Here is a 20,438-nt window from a genome sequence, read left to right on the forward strand (position 1 = left end):
GCAGCTGAACATCCAGATATGTTACAGTAGTTTCAGCAACTACTTTTCTGTGTTCAAAATTACTTGAGGTCCTCAGTATTTCTCAATACACTATGTCCAGTTTCCAAAAAGGGATCCAGTAAGCTCTGAAATGTATTCAGACTCGTCTGGCATTACCTACTGAAAGAGTTGGTGCTATTATTATGTAGCTCCATTACATCCTCTGCAGTCGGCTGTAAATTGTTAAATAACATTTTTTTGGCAGTCCTCTATAGAATAGTTACTTTCTATTTGCATTGATATTCAGACCAAGGATTCTGCATCATCAATCCATAAAATAAAACTCATTCAAGTAATGCTGAAATTATGTCATAGACAAAGAAGAAAAGCAGATGGATTGAAAGTTATAGTGGCAAAAGGTTATTATTATCTCATCCTCTTAGATCTAAAAGTGACAGTCCCAACTGGATGGTGTTAGTAAGTACATGAAAGTAGAAGCCTTGTAGCGATCAGATGGAGTGACACCAACATTTTAGGCAGGTCAGAGATCTGAACCTCGTACAAAGGGTTCAATGTCTGACATATGCTTGCTAACCAGATCTTTGCCATCTATGCAGATGATACAAGATGTTCATTCTTAGCTATCATGGGAGCTCTTAAAAATAACGGTAGACTGAGTTACTCACAAATCAATCCTGTAGTTATCTGCTCATCCAAACCCATAGAGAACTATGACCCAGGAGCACAGAAACTGGGAAGGGCCAGGCAAAAAGAAAGGCTTATTGTGACACCTGAGAAAGGCCCAGTCAGCCATGACACTAGCTCAGAGTAACTGGATATCAAATCTGGCAGGCAGGATTACACAATATTTTAACAATTTTAAAAAATGGTCCAAACTTATCTATGCAACTCTTTTAATTAAAATTGTGTCATCCCTGATCCCTCTGCTTGCTGAAGACTTTGCTGAAGGATATTATCTGGCCTTATGGACACATGCCAGTTGAGCTAGGACTGATTTACTCAAACAAACAGATGTGCTAGGCAGCCATGTTTATCCCTCTTGTCAAACGCTTGCTGCCAGAGCCAATTTGTGAAATAGCAATTCACAAAACACTCTAAGGAATTCCTATTAGCTACAGGAGTTCATTAAAAATTTCTGCCTGTGGAGCAAACACCAGAGTAATGATTGACCCATCATGTTCTCATGTGAGAGGGAATATTTTAAATTAGCAAGGCTCATTCCTTCTTACTTAAATTATCTCTGAATGTATATAGACACACTTTTTTTCCTAAGTATACTTAACTCAGACATTTCTTTTCTCAAACTGCTGTTTTCTTTTTATTAATTGGTACAGCTTTTGATCTGTTATTCTATATATAGTTTTACTAAAATGAATTTCATTGCTTGTTTTTCAGGTGTGTTACAACATACTATACATGAAATGTTATCTTTTTAAAGTTCTCTAAGCCCAGAAGAACTTGAAAAGAATAGGTTTTTTTTACATAAATAGTGATGGAATATCCTTCCCTAGTGTTGAGATGTGTTATTTCTCACTCCTGAAAATCATGCTTTTGAGGGAAGCTATCAAGCCACTGTTTGGCTCCTCTTGTGCTCAAAGAGAAGAGTCCTGTTGATGTTTTTAACAAATGGCACATGTTAATTACAATGAGTAAAGGAGTAAGCCTGTAGTTCCTTGTAATGTCAGAGTTATATTTGATTAGTTCATTAGCTGCAGATTTATACAGCTTGTTGCTACTGAAAATCAAAAGTGCTGAACCTGTTTCAACACCTTCAGTCAGGACCCTTTTAATTGTTGATGTTCGTACTCATGATCCATTATGTACAGAAATTATTAGCCTTTATGCCACTATTTTAATTACTTTTTTACTGTGCCTGCCTCATTATTTTCAGAGTTCACCTCAGGATGCCAGTAACAGCAAAATGACAGTTCAGTAGCTTCATGGATAACATAGGAATGCCTTCCCCATCAGTTCTGAGATTATACGGCCTGATGGGTGAAGCTAGGGCACATTCCCATGCTAACTGAACTACATATCTGCAGATCTTGTGATATGTGCTCCATAAGCTGATATCTGTTTTGGTATTTCAAATATGGATAGAGTTATGGATAGCACCTTACTGAAAACAGCTAGGAAAATACTGTCGATTTTGGCAGCTTAGAAGAACCAAGGCAGTCCAGGTCTACTACTGTAAAAGGTACAGGGAACATCAGTACCCTACTGGCAGCTCAAATCCATCACAGGAGTGTATTCTCAGCTCTTCTGCAAAACTACATGCAAAAAAAATCCTTTATAAATTGTGTTTGCACTCAAAAATTTTAAATCCAGGCAAGTTTGACTAAAAACACCGGGGTAAGGATACAAGGCTAAGCATTATCATAACATCTGGAAACAAGTAGGGCTCTAGTGCAAACTTTATCTAGGACAGCAAGAATCTTTGTTGGTCTTCATTAGGCTCAATATCAGGCCTATATGAAAGCGTGTGGCACATATCCTATATAGTGAAAAAATCATTTACTCTTTCAGAGATTCCCAAGGCAGCTCTGAGCGAGTTGGATTATTTACCACATCCCAGTGGATACTAAGGATACTAAGCTGGATCCTAATTTCAGTACACTAATATGAGTGTGACCCTGTTTGGCACTGCCTTTCTGATCTAACGGTACTACTTATCTGGACACAATTCAGTCAACGGTAAGCAAAGAACCCCTGCATCCCACTCTGCTGTGCACTAAAAACACATCCCCATGTTCCTATTACTGAAATACGTTGTTTTTTATGGATGGATGGGATTATATTTTGATGATTTCCTATGTACATAAGAAATCAGAGTAAATCCCTATTTTTCTGCAGTACAGTGCTACAATAAACTGATGATGTAAAATATAACCCATAAATCTACAAGGTAATATTAATAAATAACACAAGACATTATACACATTATTTTTGTATGATGCCTAGTTTTCTTCTCATTATATACCTCAGAGTCCAAGGAAATTGTAAGAGGGAAACTAGATTAATTGTGACTTGTGTGTAAGGTGCAATAAAGGATCTGAGCAAAAGTGAGAATGCCTATTTGTCTATCAGGACTACTTATATACAATCTGCCTGCTTTTGTTGACCAGTCTATCATCAAAAGAACAAAAAAATTGTTTATTTTTCTGGATCTGCACATTACTTAAGCTGCTCAGCGTTTAATTCTCGGTGTCATCTCTTTGCATTTGGCTATACAACTATCGCATGGGGAACAGCAGCTGGCACTGTCACAAGAGGCTCTCTTTTCATAACAAGTGTACGCCGGTCAGTGTTGCTTTTCTTCATTTCTATCCAGAAGACTGTGGAATCTGGGGACCACATATACTAGCTCAAATGCTTCTGCATTATAGCTGGCATGGACTGACAGTGAATTCTGTGAGACAGAGGGCTGCCACATAAGGACTTATGTTGTCTCTGTTGCAGACTCTGGTTTAAGAGGAACATGGATGTACCAGGAGCTCTGCAGATACCTCTTACAGACATTTTAGATGGATAATGTGGATACACAAAACAAATCAGGAAAATCATTGGGAGGAGAATTCTAATCAATTCACCCACAAAAAATTACTCCCATGCCATTTTGTGTATGAGTGGTTCAGTTTCCTGTGTACCTCTCAGGCATTTATTATATATCCATTACTTAATAAACAGCACCCACTCCTAACCACAGTCTCTGAGAATATAGAGATCATTATAACAAAATAATGCAAAATTAATTACAAAAAATTAGAAAGTCAGGAAGCCATAAAAACAAATGGACACTTACCAAACTCAAAATTACCATAAACATACTAAGGCTGAATAAACAAAAATGGAGAAGAAAACTTCTAAAATTTAACTCATACATGTGCAAGATCTAGTAAAAAGTCGGAAAATATGCCAGAACTCTGAATTAAGTAAATTTACTTGCAAGATTTCAGAAATACTTATGCTTAGTATAGTATTGTTTTCAAGGAAATTCAAAAGCTAAAGCTGTGTTGGCTGGAATAATTTGTATTTTCATTTTAACCCCTCAAATAATTCATTCCCTTAATTACTGTCTTGTCTGACAGGGAATCTTGTGAATACATATTGTTTGCTTTAATCATGGAACATGTGACGATGCCTTTGACAAATAGGGACACTATTTCATTACATTGAATCTTACATTCAAACTAAGAATTTTCTACCTCATTTGTCAATATAAACCATTACAGTCTCCTGCTATGCTATTGATTCTACTCCTAAACAGGAACTCATATGAAGATTAACCTGAAAATAGCCATAATTTAAAAATACATCTGACAAATCACAATGGATCCCATTCAGAGCTGCTCATCATTGTCATGTAACAACCACCCACTTGTCGTTGAATCTAAATAGATTTTCTGTACTGGAGAATCTGGTAATTAAGCATTTAGCCAAGGAAGAATTTGAGAGGGGAAAAAAAATCCCCACCACGTCATGTCAATAACCACCATTTGCCATGTCTAGGCTTTAAGGAAAGATTCCTCACACATGGAGAAACTTTATAATTTTACTAGTGTTCTTGCAATTCTGTATACCCCCAGAAAATTTCCTATGGCCTTTAAGTGGTCCTATGTGATCACTGTGTGCCAGAGGAGGCATAGGAGCTACTATTGTGTGCTCCACCTGAATACTTGAGCTGACAGAGAATCTCCTCCAGCAGTTTACAGCATGTGATTTACGGCATACAGCTGAGTGAAACTGACTGTTCCAGTGGGATGCAAAAATAACTACACAGATCTATATGCATGTATACTCACCATGTAATTTATCACAATGGGATTGGATCAGTACATTCAAGAGGTTTGATACTGAGATTCCTCCAACTTCCATTGCACATGGCTTGAGAGATTTATTTTGGATCAGATTTAGCCTGATACCTCGGGATAAACATCTGCACATTTTCATGGGGAGCTAAGTTGTCTGAAGGGAAGAAACTTCAAATGCACACAATTGTGAACTGATGTGGTCTACAGACTGGTTGGGAGCCTAAAGTCCCCATCCAGAGCTGAAACATACTTTAGGAGTTTTTAGAATACGTGTTTTGGCTTAGCTTCTCATGCAAAGGATTTAGTTGGCCTGTATTTGAACCACATCTACCCTGAACCATCATGTAGTAAATGAAAACAATCTAGGGAGTCACTTCAGAACTATGCTATTAAAGAAAGTCTTAATGCAAGACACATTCATAAATGTTAACCAATTAATTTCTTCTAAAAAGAGAAGTGTAATCAACAATCACAGACTTAAGAAAACTCCTCATCAGCTGACTCACATACACTGCTGCAAATTTTTGCACATCTATCCCTGTACTGAGTTCAAACATCCTTATTTGATTTTAACAAGCTTCAAGGCATGTATCAGAGCCCCAATTTAAAAATATTAAAAGAAGCAGAACCCTCCACTTCCCTTCCTCTGATAACTAAAGAGGTTTGGGTTATACATTCCTCCTAAAAGTATAATTTTTCATTACGTAACTAACTCAATGATAGACATGTACCTTCAAGTCTGGGTGATAACACATTTCTCCACAGACATTTTCTTCCTTTTTACATTGTAATGAGATACACTTTCTATTACTTGTGTTACTCCATGGAGTCTTTGATGGTGTACACCTCTGCCACGCTTTACGGAAGAGTTCATATCCCAAGATAATGCCGTTTGGCTGTCCTGGTGATGCCCAGTTGATTTGAAGAGATCTACAATAAGCAGAAAATGAACATCTGTTAAAATATGGAATGTATTTACATTTCTATGGATCCTTACATTAACAGATTAGTGTTATAGTAGTTCCAATTTATACTAGTTCCCTGGGAGTGAAATATTTTGAAATGTACAAACCAATCTGTATGGTGAATTTCACAGTTGCTGTAATAATCGAAAGGTGTAAAAGGTCTTTTTAAAAAAGTATCAATATGTGCTAATACTCTGGGAAAGGAAATCACACATGCAATCAAAGCCTTTAAAGATTGCTATTTAAAAGATACTTCATTCATACTTCTGGAAACTTATGTGTAAGAAACTTTCTATCACTTCACATCTTTCATTTGAGTGGTAGGTAAAAGGCTTCAGCATGCCTTATTGGTGCTATAAGAGAGACGTACATGAACTAATGTCAGGGCTGGTGTGACTGTTCTATTCTCAGATAGGAACCTGGTAGAGGATGGGCAGTTGAGGGGCAAAAGACCACTCCCTGCTCTCTGAGCTGTCACCAGTGCAGCTTACTCACACTGTGCTCAGTCATCATTTGGAACAGATTTGTATTCATCTTGCCTTCTCCCTGCTTTCAAAAACATTATAAAAAAATGCATGTTGCTTTAAAGTGTATTCTGCAGCATCAGTAATCATTAGCTCATTGACATAAAATCAGAAGTAAGAAAGTGTTTATCACAAATAAAACTCAAGATTTCTCACTTGGAGCACCAAAGCATGACTGCAGCAGCCTGCAAAAGACTGTCTGCAAAAAAAAAACCCAAAAAACCAAAACATGTGGCTGACTTCAGCTTTGATATCAGATCGGCATCAGTTTAAGGAAGAAAGTGTCTCAAAGGAAAAATCACCTTAAACTATAGCATGCATACCACTACCAAAAATTTGCAGATATTGGCTCTAGAATCTGATTTAATATTACAACTTTAAAATTGTCAAAAGGGACATTTAAACAGATATTTTCTGTCTTATAATGTATACATTTTACATTGGTATTTCAAATGACAACCTAATTTCTTGTATAATTACTCTGGAATGCTGCAAGAAACACATTTCCTTCACTAGGACTCTGGGTACAGAGAAGGAGGTCCAACTGCTACATGAAGATCAATAGCAGGACTGACAACTTGGGCTCTAAGTACCTCTTTTTAATCTCCATTTTCCAGTTACATAGCTACTGTCAGAATGCCAGTGACATCACAAATTAGCACTAATTTAAAGTGAAAGTACAGTGAAACAGCAGCTGCTGAGATAAACTTTGACATGTTAACTGAACAAAAATAACTATTCTTTTACTTGTTTGAGGTATATACACAGGAATAAACACACAGCAATAAGCCTTTGCAGAACAGGATTAAAATGTCTTATGAGGGAATAACATCATAGGTGACTTGTAGAGTTCCCACTATGTTTCCAAGGTCTTTATCTGTATCATGGATTTAATTCTATATTCTGTACAAGGCTATTGTGTATTCACTATATCTTCTACCACATACACATGAACATACACCTGTGCACGCACATGAGTCTACATTTAAATAATGTTACAGGACCTGACTGAAAAATGTAAAGGCAGGAAAATATATTGTATAAACTTTAGAAGAAGATAAAAAGATACAGAAAAGAAGACTAGGACTTCAACCTTTATAGATGCTGTTGTAACTCTCTCCTGCTCTTTGCACAGTACAGATCACAGGAGCAAAGAAAGCATTCCCAGTCATATTTTTTAATTATATACTCTCTGAGAATTTCAGACCTTCAAAGGTGCATTTTCAAAGTATTGTGTTAGTTTTTGCAGTTTTGCAAGTCATATTTCTCTCTAAAATAATTTCAAATTAGGCTTAAAAATTGATGCAGTGGTTTCAACGTTTTGCTTTTCTGCAGAGCTCAGCATATATTTTTTTCTTTTAACAAGCAATCACTTTTTTATTATTCAATTTATAGATACACATTTAGGTTGGACATTGCCTGATATCGTGTAAAGCTGCAAATGTAAAAGAAAATTACGTGGCATAAAAGTTCACTGACCAGTGTCACCAAAAGTGTAAAACTCAGAGTGACCATTCAACAATGACTCAGAGATAAGCAGACTCCTTCACAATTTTATGAATGGTTCAGTTATGTCTATGCCTTCTGATGTTTACTATCCATGACAAATCATGATCATTTTGAAAGCATCACAGCAAGAATAATGAGCAGCTCAGATAGCAGAGGCTTTTTGACACCCCACATCTGAAGAAATACCCCAAGCTGAGCTGAAAACCAGATTTGATAGGACATGGTGGGTGCTTTAGCCTGCAGCTGTATGTACCATGTACTGTGCATTTGATACCATAGAAACATGGGAGTGGAGCCCGCCCACCCTCTCCTTCCCTTAATCTCTCAGTTATTCCCTCAGATAAAATAGAGTTGCATCTAGGCTAGGAAGGATCCACAGTCTGAACTACAGAAGTAGACTTGCAATTCTAGGCACAGATGAATGCAGAACACCTGGCATGTGGAGTACAATCCAGAGGCAATCGCTTCAAGCATGTGCAATTTATGGTAGTTCACATGCTAGATGAGTCCCTTCTGTGGCTGCTCTCAATGTGGTGAAAACACTGAAGCAGTGCTCCCTCCCACAGAAAATGCAGCCTAACCAGGCTCACAGAAAAAAGCTGTTACAGACTACAAGGCCCATGAAGCACTGCAGCCACTCCAGGAGATAAAGAACAATTTCAAACCAATCCACAAAGATGTATTTTCTTTCAGTGCAACAATAAACTGAAACCGTTTGGCTCAAGCATGTGAGGACATCATCCTGATATTCCCAGGTAGAATTCATTTTTTTTTTTAAACTCATGAAAAATATCAGTATTTCAGATCTTTGATATCACTTCAGATACATTTTGGTAAACCAGACTTTAGAAAGGAAATTCTGGGTTTTGTCAGCTTCAAGTGTCCCTAAATCATGAACAGAACTCCTGATTTATTTTTTTTTTCTCACAGTAGTAAAGATTTAGCTATGAAGATGAAAAATATAATAAGGCCTCACTTTTGGATCTTGAGATTGAATGTTGTGTCAATCTCATCACATACGAGAGTCAATTTTTTTAAAAAATCTAAGATTCAATGATTTTACTTTCAGGGGATGGAATTGAAAAAAATTACATTCTTAAGATAGGAAACAGTGTTAATATTAATGACCAGTGGAGAAAATACTTTCCTCACACATACTCATCACATATACTGAGCAACTGCTTCAGCGTTATTGCACAAGAGGTAACTATCTGCTGTATTATGGACTGCAGTGTTAAGATAATTAGAGAGGCAGTAAGACACAGTACAGAAAGTCTGATAAATAACATCATGTTTGTCTTGATACAAACTTCTAAGAGAAATCTTTCTGTGCTTTGTTTTCCCCATTACTGAAGTAGAGAGCGCAGTCAGGTTTCCTATGTGGGAACATTGTCTTGAACTCTTTAGGGGAAGTGCTATGAAACTAAGCACACATGAGAAGCCATTGTTTTCCCTGTGCTCTGGATATTTGTGATTAGCTTGTCTTAGGTTGGCTGAACGTGATTTCACAACAATCTTCACCAGCATTTCATGTTTATTCACATAGTTTTGAAACTCTTTTGGTTTTGTTTTTTTTTCACCTTCCACCCATTTTCCCAGTGTGGAGGCTCGGACTTAATGATCTCTAGGAGCCCAGATGCCCTTGGATTGTAGTACACTGTCTCATCCAGTACCATGACCAGTTTAAAGGATATCTTACGCAGCATAGTAGTTTGACATTTTTATATTTGAGTTCTTTCCAAACTCCTGAGCAAATATCATCATCTCAATGATTTATTGCTATAAATTTTATCAATTTTCTCTAAAATCTTTCCAACTAACATGTTAATTTAAAAAAATTTCTCCAGGAGCAGCTGATTCACACACCCAGAAACCTTCCTAAGCCCCATGATACTGAACCTGGAAGCAAAGATTTCACCTAGTTTTTCTCCTATGTCCTTATCTTTTTTTTTACTTTTACACCCTGACCAAGGTTTGTGGTTCCCCGCAAGATACATAAAGGGCTTTCTCTTCATGAAGCTATGAAGGATTTTCCCTGGCTTGTCATGAGGTGTTTTCAGAGCTGTAAAGCTTTTAATTAAGCACTGAACAGAATTGTTGGAGGGGTCCACGTGCCTCGTGCCTCAGTTTTCTGAAAGGAACACAGCTGCTACTAAGTATTGGTATTAGAAAAAAACCTAAGCATGCTGTTTTACAAGGAAAATCAGAAAGAAAAGTATTTTAAGAGGGAATTAACTATTTTCCAACACACCACTATGTAAACTTTAAGTAAGCATTCACATGTATGAAGTATCCAGAGAACTTTCTAAACCATGCAATAAAATAACATTCTTTGCTATACAAACCTGAAATCCTAACTAAAAAAACCAAACAAACAAAACAACATTCTTCATTTGAATAGAATATGAACTCTCCATCTCCTCACAAAAAAGTTCAAAACCCAGATAAGTAGCACAGCAAACCAGAACCTGAATTAGGACTTCAGGATTGGGTCCCATACTGTTTTCTATTTGAAGTTTGGCATTATAAAATAATCACTCCAGGACTGTGACCTTTTGTGCCAAGTTTCAGCCTAAAGCTGAGTTATTAACTGTAAGGGGTGGAAAAGTAAGGTATTTATAATGGTTCTGGTGGTATAACCTTCATTAGAAAAGTGTGGATGGAGCTGCTACCAGAAAGACTTCTAAGAAGTTGGTGGGTAAAATTATAATTTATGTCATGCAGCACCTTGAGGCAAATTTTAAAACAATTATTTGTGAATGCTACAAAGACATTATCCTACAGCATTCTCATCAATAATACAGCCCCCAAAACTGATTCATAAGAGGGAAAACCACCATGATTCCAATTAAAGACAATAAACTGCACAGTCTGTATTATATCTCATGTATCCCATGAGTCTATACCCTAGAAATGCCTTTTTTCTCTGTCTGATGACAGAGATGTATTAAAATGTCCTCTTGTCTGCACAAAGTGGTTGTTTGACCAATATTTTTTTTTATGAAGGGTAATAAGCAAAATTCATATTCAGCCCAGCACCCGCTGAAGCTGTCAGCCGTAGTGTTTGTCATATTTCAATCAAAGCTGAAGCCAGCCAGTCATTTTTACACTGCACAATCCCTACATACTCAAGGACCAGAATTAATGAATTAGCTATTGATTAAATTCCACTCTAGCAAATCCACCGTGGCAAATAAATGAACTACCCGGGGCACGTGTAGGCCACGGCCAGACATGTCCGGGCAATCGATCAGTAGTTAGTATTCTTTTGGGATATAAGAACAGCTGATGACAATATGACATGTAGGAAAAGGCAGTGTAGAAACAGAGTCTGTTTCTGGCTGAGCAGATTATAAAGTAGGAAGGCATTTTTGATCCTTTTGCATTCATGTGTTATGACATATTTAGTCTATATATAATAGCAGAAACATGCATAAGTGTTTGCAGTACAGACAATACAGACAAAGGCATACACAAGTTAAAGCCAAGGGCAAAAGATGAGATCCTGAATTGAGTTCTTATCAGCTCACAAGCTTTGACTGTATCTTTATGTGTGACAGAAAAATTGTAAACTTAATTTCACTCCCATACAGAGACAAATGCTGAATTCAAGCAAAATACAGAAATGATAAACAGCAAACCAAAGTCCCTAAGAGACTGGAGAAGCAAATCTATTCTGCTGGTTGTTTTTGAAGGCTCAGATGTTAGATTTTTCTTACTTAAAAAAACATTTTTGTTTTCTTTCCATAAAAGAAATGCTGCTAATGAGCATACTCCACCAGAAATGTAACAAAATCACATGAACAATAGCATAAACATGGGAGGCTAACTGTTTTATTGTTGGTATAATTCTGAAAATTGTGTTAGCGAGCTTAGCTTTGTCTGCCTTTGGAAGAATCACTGTGTATATTACTATTTGGCTGCTTCTAAGGACTGGAAATCTGATGTTCCCTTTACAATTAAGAAGTTTGCCCATGCCTGTGGATGTAGTGGATAGAGAGATTGCAAATAGTGGTTCAAGGAGACATAGATATGCATGCCTTTTAAGATAGCTTACTAATTCTTACTGTTGTGATAGGTGACTTCTTTCCTTACCCACAATTATTCTAAGTTTCCATTATCAGCATCGCATTGCTCCCTGAGCATTAATCTTCCTCTTCTTAACTGACAGCAAAATGTGATAATTTTCATTCCTCTACACTTCTTCTCTTAACTACTTCCACTTATGCTTTATTTATTATCACAGCACAGTGATACCCAGATGGGTACGTACAACCAACCAAGGATGAGATTGCTTCCATTGCTCTTTTGTCGAAAAAGTCCAAGACCAAAAACAACAACCATGAAAATGTTTTCAGAGTTTATACTGGATTTTTTCATGCATCTTATCTGATTGAGAGAAGACAACCTTACATTCTGGTCCCCATTCCAGCCACAAATTGCTCTGATATATGAAAGCCACCTATAGCATAGTACCTTGAGCCAATTATGTGAATAATGGGTGCTGGCAGTTGCTTTGGCTCATCTTCCACAGTTGTAATTTGGGTCCCATTGCTTCTCACACAGGCATATATTGTGCAGGCTTCAATCTGAAGAAGAAAAACATAAGATTCACATACTCAGATGTAAAAATTATTCAGTTCTGCTACTTGTTTAGACTTCTCTCTTCATCCAAGATTTTATTCTTTTCTGTTTAACAGATTCCATACAGACAGGAAAATACTGCAGCCTTGAGATAAGTATATCTACCACAGATATGTGGCATTGTATCACATTTTCCCACATAATTTTCAGAAAAAAAGTACATGCTGCCCTCTGGCACTAATTGCTGTTCTCTATTAAATTATCACCAACAGAGTTGCGGTGAATTTGTTTTTCTGTGCGTACATATAAAACAGTGAAAAAAACATTATTTGATTTGGGGTCTCGAATAAATGTTCTACACTTACCACATATTCAGACATAAATATAAGGATGGTTTTCCCTTAATATTTTCTATTCCTTCATATCTATTCTGGAAAATTAAAAGTAAAAAAGGCAAAATGGAATAATATATTTTGTTATGAAAAAAGCCACAGAAGTAAAAACTTACTCCTTCAGTTCTTGGGATTGAACTAAGCAGAGGCAAAGTGAAATAGCTAGTAATGTTTCTCTGTTGTCAACAGAGGAGTTACTCAAAATAAAAGAGCACAAAAAAGGAGAGATAACATAGTAAGATTATCAGTAAGATGCACATGCATTAAAGATAATAATGTTTCCAGGACAAGAAGAAAAAGAATCAAAAGAAACAAAAAATGAAACCATCTTATTTCAGTTTTACCCGTCACGTTGATGCAAGTGTAAGTTCAGTATAAAGACCAGGAAAGCAGAAAAGAAGAATAATTAACATCTCAAGCAACAAAAGGTGGCCATGGTAAATTAATATAGAGGGTCTATAAGTGAGTCAGTACAGTGAATTTGCATTGTTATTGAGAAAAGACAAATGTGTTTCCAAGAGGCATTTAGAAAGTCATATGTGTATTCATGAATGGAGGTTTGCTGTTTCAGAGGGGCTAGAACACAGAAATCTGTTACAGTATGCCTGTCTGTGATGTTTATTTATGGCATGCAGCAACTGGATGTAAATTTTCAGAATGAAGTATACACGGTACTACATATAATGCAAACCAAATCTGAATGAAACAGACAAGAAGAGTTACAATTAAGAATCAAACTGCAATACTTGGCTATATTAATACAACTTAAGGATGGAAAGTATTTTACCCTTCATAAGATATATGAATAGTGAGGAAAAAAGGAAAAAAAAGTAAAGCAGAGAAAACACCCGAATGGTGTTTTCTTACCCGATTGTACCTATTAAGAGCATAAACATACTACTATGATTTCAGTGATCAGCTCTGCGTCCTCCTCAGAAGGATAAGGAGAAAAAAAGTGATAAAAGAATGACAAATGCAACCTCGTTACTTCTCCGTGCTGATATATTATGCATGCCTGATGTTTCTAAAACAATTGCAATTTTCTTGTAATGAGTGGGAGTAGAATCTTTGCCTCTTTGCAATATACGTTGGGGCTCTGCTAATGTTGTAGCACAGAGCATTTAGGGGAAAGTAAATGGAGTTTTGATGGTTTGAAAAAAAATAATGGAAATTTGTATTATCAAAAGTGTACACAGACTTAAAATATGCCTGGTATATATACACATGCAAACATCAGTGCAAGAAGAAATCAGTGCAAAGAAATTTGTGAAACAATATTCCACTTGGAAATACATTTTTCATGTAAAATTAAATGACACAAATCAGAAAAAAAAATCTAACCTGTACATCATATACAGTGAACGGAGACAAATCTGCTAAAAGAAAGGACCCTGGCTCGTTCATTCCAGTCTTGTACTGTTTATTATTTACAAAGATAGAGTACTCTATGACAACACCATTCGGGTTTGAAGGCGATGTCCAGATGACACGTACAGCTGTACTGTTGATGATGACAACCTCTGGAGGGAACATGCCCTCAGGCTCTAGAAATAAAGGAAGAAACTGAATAAACTCCAGCTGTCTCTGCAAAAGCACTTGTTTAACCAAATGCAGATTAGTATTTAGGTTTAGCAAAGGGCTCACTGCTTATCTGCTTTCCTCTGATGAAGTTATCACAGTCTGTAGTCTTCTGTAAATTGGCTTATTATACTCGCAGTTAGAAACCAGGAGAGCTGATGCTAAAATGTTTTATACCAACAGCACAGTGTCAATCACCAGTGGTATGTGGCCAGTGAGATATGATGATAAATTATTCACCCATCTGCACTGCCAATATACAAATATTACTTTTATGTCTCCCCTAATCCTCTTTCTTCCAAAAAAAGAAAAGGTAAAAAAGAGAGCATTTTAAAGTAAAATCTGAGACCAAAATACTCTAAGTCTGGTGAAACGTGACGTTATCAGTCTCATAGCTGAAGCAATATGAAGCAATATGCAATACTGTCATTATGTAAATGGTTTTGAATGTTGATTACTATAGGTAATGATGAAGTCTAACACTTATTAAAAAAAAAAGTCAACACATTTCTTAGCATTAAATTACATAATTATCTAAGTGTGTCAGAAATAATCATGCAAAGACCTATTTTTAATCACATGAACTTATCTTCACCAGTTAAAAAATTTTCCTTATGATCAATTGTATTTTATAAACAAAAGGTGCTGACCTTTGGCATCAGATAGGAAATGGAATCCTCATTTAAAGTGCTTAGCTAATGACCTGGAACACTTGCTTCTGAGGTAATGATATTATAATGTTTATAATGAGACTTTATAAAGAAAAAGATTAGAAAGACCATTCTAAATACATTTCAGAAGTATAATTTTTTTATTATTATTTTATCCTCAGCCTCTCCCCCACCACTGCCCCTGCACTTGCCCACTGGCATAGAAATAACTCATAAAGAATTTTCTTAGAGGTTGAAGTTACACACAGAGGTTCTGGTGACTCAGGAAAGGCCCTCTGTATGACTGTCATGTCAAAAGCACATCGCTTCACAGAACAAATCTTTTAAAAAACCTATTAACTGTTTCTAAATTCCACTATTTATTGATATGAACTCAGTTTCAAACTTAGTGCACACAGATAGGAATACGCAAGAGAAGATGAGAACAAACTGGGTTAATATTTGCTATTAGAGCTTTTGCTTCTGTCTCAGTGGGAAAGTTTATTGATCTACCACATGATGACAAGCAGCACTTAAGCATTTTAGCGTTTTAGACCTTTTTCCTTTTATACCGGAAATTTTATAATGGAAGGATGACTGATCTCAACCCTAACAAAAATCAATCAATTTCATTCTCAGATTTTAAGCCAAGCCATATTCACTGCTAACCAACCTCCATCTGAGGTAGTCATGTGCACAACTTCACTGTTGATGCTGTGGGCTCCATTAAAAACTTGAAAAAATATCTGATACTCCATGTTGGGCTGCAAATCACTTATGACTAGAGAGTTTACATCAGGCTGGATCCTCAGAGACCTTCTATTATCAGTAGAATTCAAGAAGAGGGTGTAATATGCAACATCTCCTTGCAAATCTTGCAGTGCTAAGAAATGAAAGGGAAAAGGAGATGAACTAAGAAATGTTCAGTCAGCAAGTTACTTATAAACAAAACTTCTTGGGAAGAGCAAAACAAATATTTTTAAAAAAGTGAATTCCATCAAGTTCAATTTTACTCTTTATGCAGTCATAGACACTGCTCTTCCAAACTTGTCAAAATCATAATGAGTTTATCATCATATCTAACACTGGAGAAAGCCTTCTTTTTCTAGGCATTCATATGATGACAATAGAATCTGCAAAGTAATCAAATTAACAGGTGAAACCCACTGCTAGCAGAAGTGCACAGACTTTGCAGTTTGCCATTGCAAAAGGATGGTTTTCTCACAGATGGAAGAGAGTAAATCAGATTGCTCTATAGCACTTGAGATGGAAACCTCAGAAATTTGATCCCTTTTGCTCGTTCCTTTCAAACAACACTCCCCAAAGTCCCACCCAAAAGTTCTGAATTTCAGTGTTAGTCTTCTAGCCATGAATAAGGGGCAAGTGCCTATGCCTTATATTATAGTTACATTGAACTTCATATAGATGGCCTTTAGGCCGCAGTGAGAATGAAAATCCATATATTATTTTAGAACAAGCATGATAGCCTGTCTACATATAAACCTGTAATACATTCAGAAACACTGTATTTACAGGGGAAATAAAACAACTTACATTTCTTCTTAAAATGTGTTTTGCCCACCATTAGTGTCTCCAGTGAAAGGAACTAAAACCCCTACCATTTTCTGGCTACACAAGGAAGGATATTCACTGGTTAGGGGTGGTGGATAAACAACTTGCTTCTTCATTTTAGTAACTCAGAAGTAGTCTGTAATCTGTGTTTTGTAAGCAGTTGAAGTTCATATCTGATCAAACACAACTGCTTTTTCAGCAAGCATCAAGACTGAAATAGAAATTATGACAAAAACTACAAGCATTAATGCATGTTGCTTTACATGACCACTGAACAGGAAACAGCTGACTACAAAAGAAATCAAAAGCATATTTTCAGATTTAATAATATACTGTTTTGTCATAGAAATTCTTAATCAAGGTGATTTTTTTTTTTTAAATAGTCCAGATATAAGTCCTAAATCCTTAGAATTCAGAAAGGTTTTCCTTTAGTAGGTGTTCCAGAACAAGAGAGCAAGACAACTTACATTAAGGATACCCAAGTTCCCAAAGTAAATAAGAAAAAACTTTTAAAACTAATATTATGGAAAAAAATTAAACATGGGTATGCAAAATAGTTAATATGCTTATTAGAACATAAGAAATAATAAAATATGATCAGGTTTTCAAATAACGAATGGTCCTGTCTTGGTGTTTAATCTTTGCATCCACAAACATATATGGAGGAAATTTCTAAAGTATGAATGAAAATAAAATCAGATTGCATTGCCTACATGTAGAAGGTCAGGGGTTTAGATTACTAAGGTAATGAAACTTCAGTGAGCTGCTTCAGATCTATTACATTTGTCAGTTTTTATAAGCGTGCTTACTTCAGGCATACAATTATAAAATAAAGAGACTGCATTGTTGCAATTCAACACTCAGTCCTTATAAAATCATTTGTATGTAAGTCATGAAGAAATTCCCCACTGCTGAATTAGGAAACCAACAAGAGAAAATGGCTAAATTCATTTTAAGAAGCAGAGGAAAAAGAGAAAGGAGATCTTCTCATCCTGAAGGAACATATATGTAAATTTTATACAGACATGAAATATACCACAAAAACAACAAGATTTTGCATACTACTACTTTATAGAATTCTCATGAGTTTTCACTATTTCTTCACTTTCACTATTCTTATTCTGCAGAAATAGTACATAATAAATACAAACATGACTAAGAAATAGCAAAATGTGAACATTTTTTTTCCTATTTCTTTCTTCTCCTTTCAAGGACACTTAGGTATATTATAAATCAAGACAAGGGCTGTGTTTCCTATGAGAGCAAGGCAGACCAACATAAGTGATGGCAGGTTAACATCTAGTTACTGGAATAAATACTAAGCACACTTACTTGGTTTTGACCATTCCACTTCTACAGCAGTATGATTAACAGCACGTGCAACGAGGATACTTCCTTTCTCCGGTAATCCTGCTAATGTAGTAGCTATCACTTCTTCACTTGATGTATATCCTACCTCGTTGTGCACTATGAGCTTGTACTCGTATGTTGTGTACCTAAGACATTTTAAAAATAATTAAATGGAATGAAAAATGTAGACCTAGAAAACATTTGCTGTAAACCTTCTACCTATGTCAAACTTTTGTGATTTCTTCCCCCCTGGTCCAAAACATCCAGCTGCATGGTTTGCATCAATGAAGATTCTATAAGAGGTGTCTATTTTTTGGAAGTAATTCAGCACGATTAACACAGTAACAAAAATAAACCACATTATTCCAGTTCTTCATAGTTGTAGCTTCTGAGGTGTTGAGAGATTATAACTCAATTCAATATGTAATTACAGCAGTGGCAACCTGCCAAAATTTGGATCAGAATTTAATCAAATGAGGCTTTTTTCCTCTTTTGGGAAACCCGTTGATTTTAACTTGCAGAGACTCATTTGTAAAAGTGATTCACCACACAGCCAGGACTCTCCCACTACAAATATATATATTAAAACAAAGTGCCTACGAACACAAACTCTTATAATAAAGCATTTTTCTTCAGAACTGTGTATATTCAACTTAGGCAGATTTATGAACTACTTCATGTATATTTAGTAAACTAAGTGACTGTCATTCCACATTTTTTTCTCTATATTAACTGGCATATTAATGTCTTTTAAGTGCAATTTCATGATTTCAAATTTAATTTCACCATTAAAAGCCTCACAAAAAACTGCACAACCACAGACACACAGGATCATTTTGCTTAAATTTTCACTAAAGCTGCAGTACTTTGGGTTAAAAGTCTAAAATAATGAAGTAAATTAAATGCCTAATATTTCATGATTTTGACACAAAAAGAAAAGTCACTCACATTGTGTATTTACTTTTACTTTAAAAAAAAAAAAAAAAAAGCTTTACTATAGCACTCTATATTACGTAAAATCCAGTCTGATTTTCCAAAGACCTAAGTTTTAAAGAGTCCCACTGAGAAGACAGCAAATTAATGGGAATTCATTAGCTCCAATGTATTACAAGTATTGTAAAATGGTGACTATATATATAACACATCGTATTTCCCTCTCTGGATTACTGTTGCTCTCAAGTTTATAGTATTTTCTTGGACAGTAGCATGTGTGCAATAAAAAATGAACAGGATCTAGTCTTGGAATTTAATGATGACAATTTAAGGTTCATTTTTGATCCATATTTCCAACAATGAAAATTTTTAAAAAGTTTGGCTTAGCCTACTAGAAATGAAGAGATTATCTGAAAAAAAAAAAAAGATGCAAAAACATATTTCTATCAGAAATATAATTAAAAATTAATTAATTATTAAACATGCTTAAAATGTGACATAAATGAAAGTACATGCTGATATATGGATTTTCTTTCTGTGAAAAACAAGGCTTCAGTCTTTCTGCTGCATCTTCTCTCCATCCACAAACTCATCCTGAGCTGTTGACTGCAAAAACACAGCTGCAGGTTGCAGAATTCTCCACAAATGAAGAGTTCATATGTGTCCGAGGGTTAGGCACACATTTCTAGCCATAGCTCATTCAACCCAAAAGGTCATTGTGCTTAATGACTTGTCACTGAGGCCCTGTCAGAATTTATTCCCCCCTCTGAACTGCTACCATAACTGCTGCACACATCAGTGCTGCTGGAATGAGCTAAACTAAAACCAAAGGAAACACTACGTACAATTTCAAACATGGTTGAAAGAAAGAAATGGACACTTGGGTCAGATTCAATAAAAAAATCAGATGCATGTTCAATCATTGCAATGGATGAAAATAAGCAGTGACTTTCAGGGAGTAGCTAATGACAAGCCTGTTTAGTCTACACAATGGTCAAGAGCAGAGGTCATATTCTACTGGTTCACATCATGCTCAAGACGGATGTTCACATAGGTTTGATAAAAGTAAGTAGAAACAACATACAGATACTTGAGGTGCAATGACCAATATGCAGTCCACAAACCACGGCAGAACCCAAGCACAGAGAACACACACATCTAGAAATGAATATTTTCCCAAGACTTTACCTACAAAAAAATCATTGTGAATGTTCTATTAGAGGTTCTTAATGTGTGTGTTTTCTTATCTTAAGGGTGGTAGCTTTGACTTTGAGATGCAGAAACTAAGAGCAAATGTCTTGCTCTATAACAGACAGTAGGTCTGTTACATATCAAGAAAGAGAATCGCACTCATCCACTCTCGCTCTCAGCACTCTGCATTTAACTAAAATAAATCTAATACAAAGCTGCCCTTAAATCAGATCTGCTGAGAATGTGATAAACATTTTTCTTGCCTTTGGAGATAATAAAGCAATTGTTAATTTGCACTTTTAAAACCAGGTATGAAAAACAATGCTAATAGCAAGATTCAAATGTTTCCCACCTAGGACTGTGCTATGACTTTGTCAAC

The 20,438-nt window shown here is 35.9% G+C and overlaps 1 protein-coding gene across 1 annotated transcript in view; it reads right to left on the reverse strand.

Annotated features, from left to right (window-relative positions):
* Positions 1-20,438, reverse strand: part of USH2A (usherin) — a 392,303-nt gene that overhangs the window by 93,776 nt on the left and 278,089 nt on the right. The window contains exons 43-47 of the mRNA XM_061990105.1: positions 17,918-18,081; positions 15,687-15,896; positions 14,127-14,329; positions 12,286-12,398; positions 5,543-5,741 (exon numbers count right to left, since the gene is read on the reverse strand). Coding sequence (XP_061846089.1) covers positions 5,543-5,741; positions 12,286-12,398; positions 14,127-14,329; positions 15,687-15,896; positions 17,918-18,081 — 889 coding nt within the window. The remainder of the gene's footprint in view (positions 1-5,542; positions 5,742-12,285; positions 12,399-14,126; positions 14,330-15,686; positions 15,897-17,917; positions 18,082-20,438) is intronic.

The sequence above is a fragment of the Colius striatus genome, chromosome 2 (genome assembly GCF_028858725.1).
Source record: "Colius striatus isolate bColStr4 chromosome 2, bColStr4.1.hap1, whole genome shotgun sequence".
NCBI classification, from domain to species: domain Eukaryota; kingdom Metazoa; phylum Chordata; class Aves; order Coliiformes; family Coliidae; genus Colius; species Colius striatus.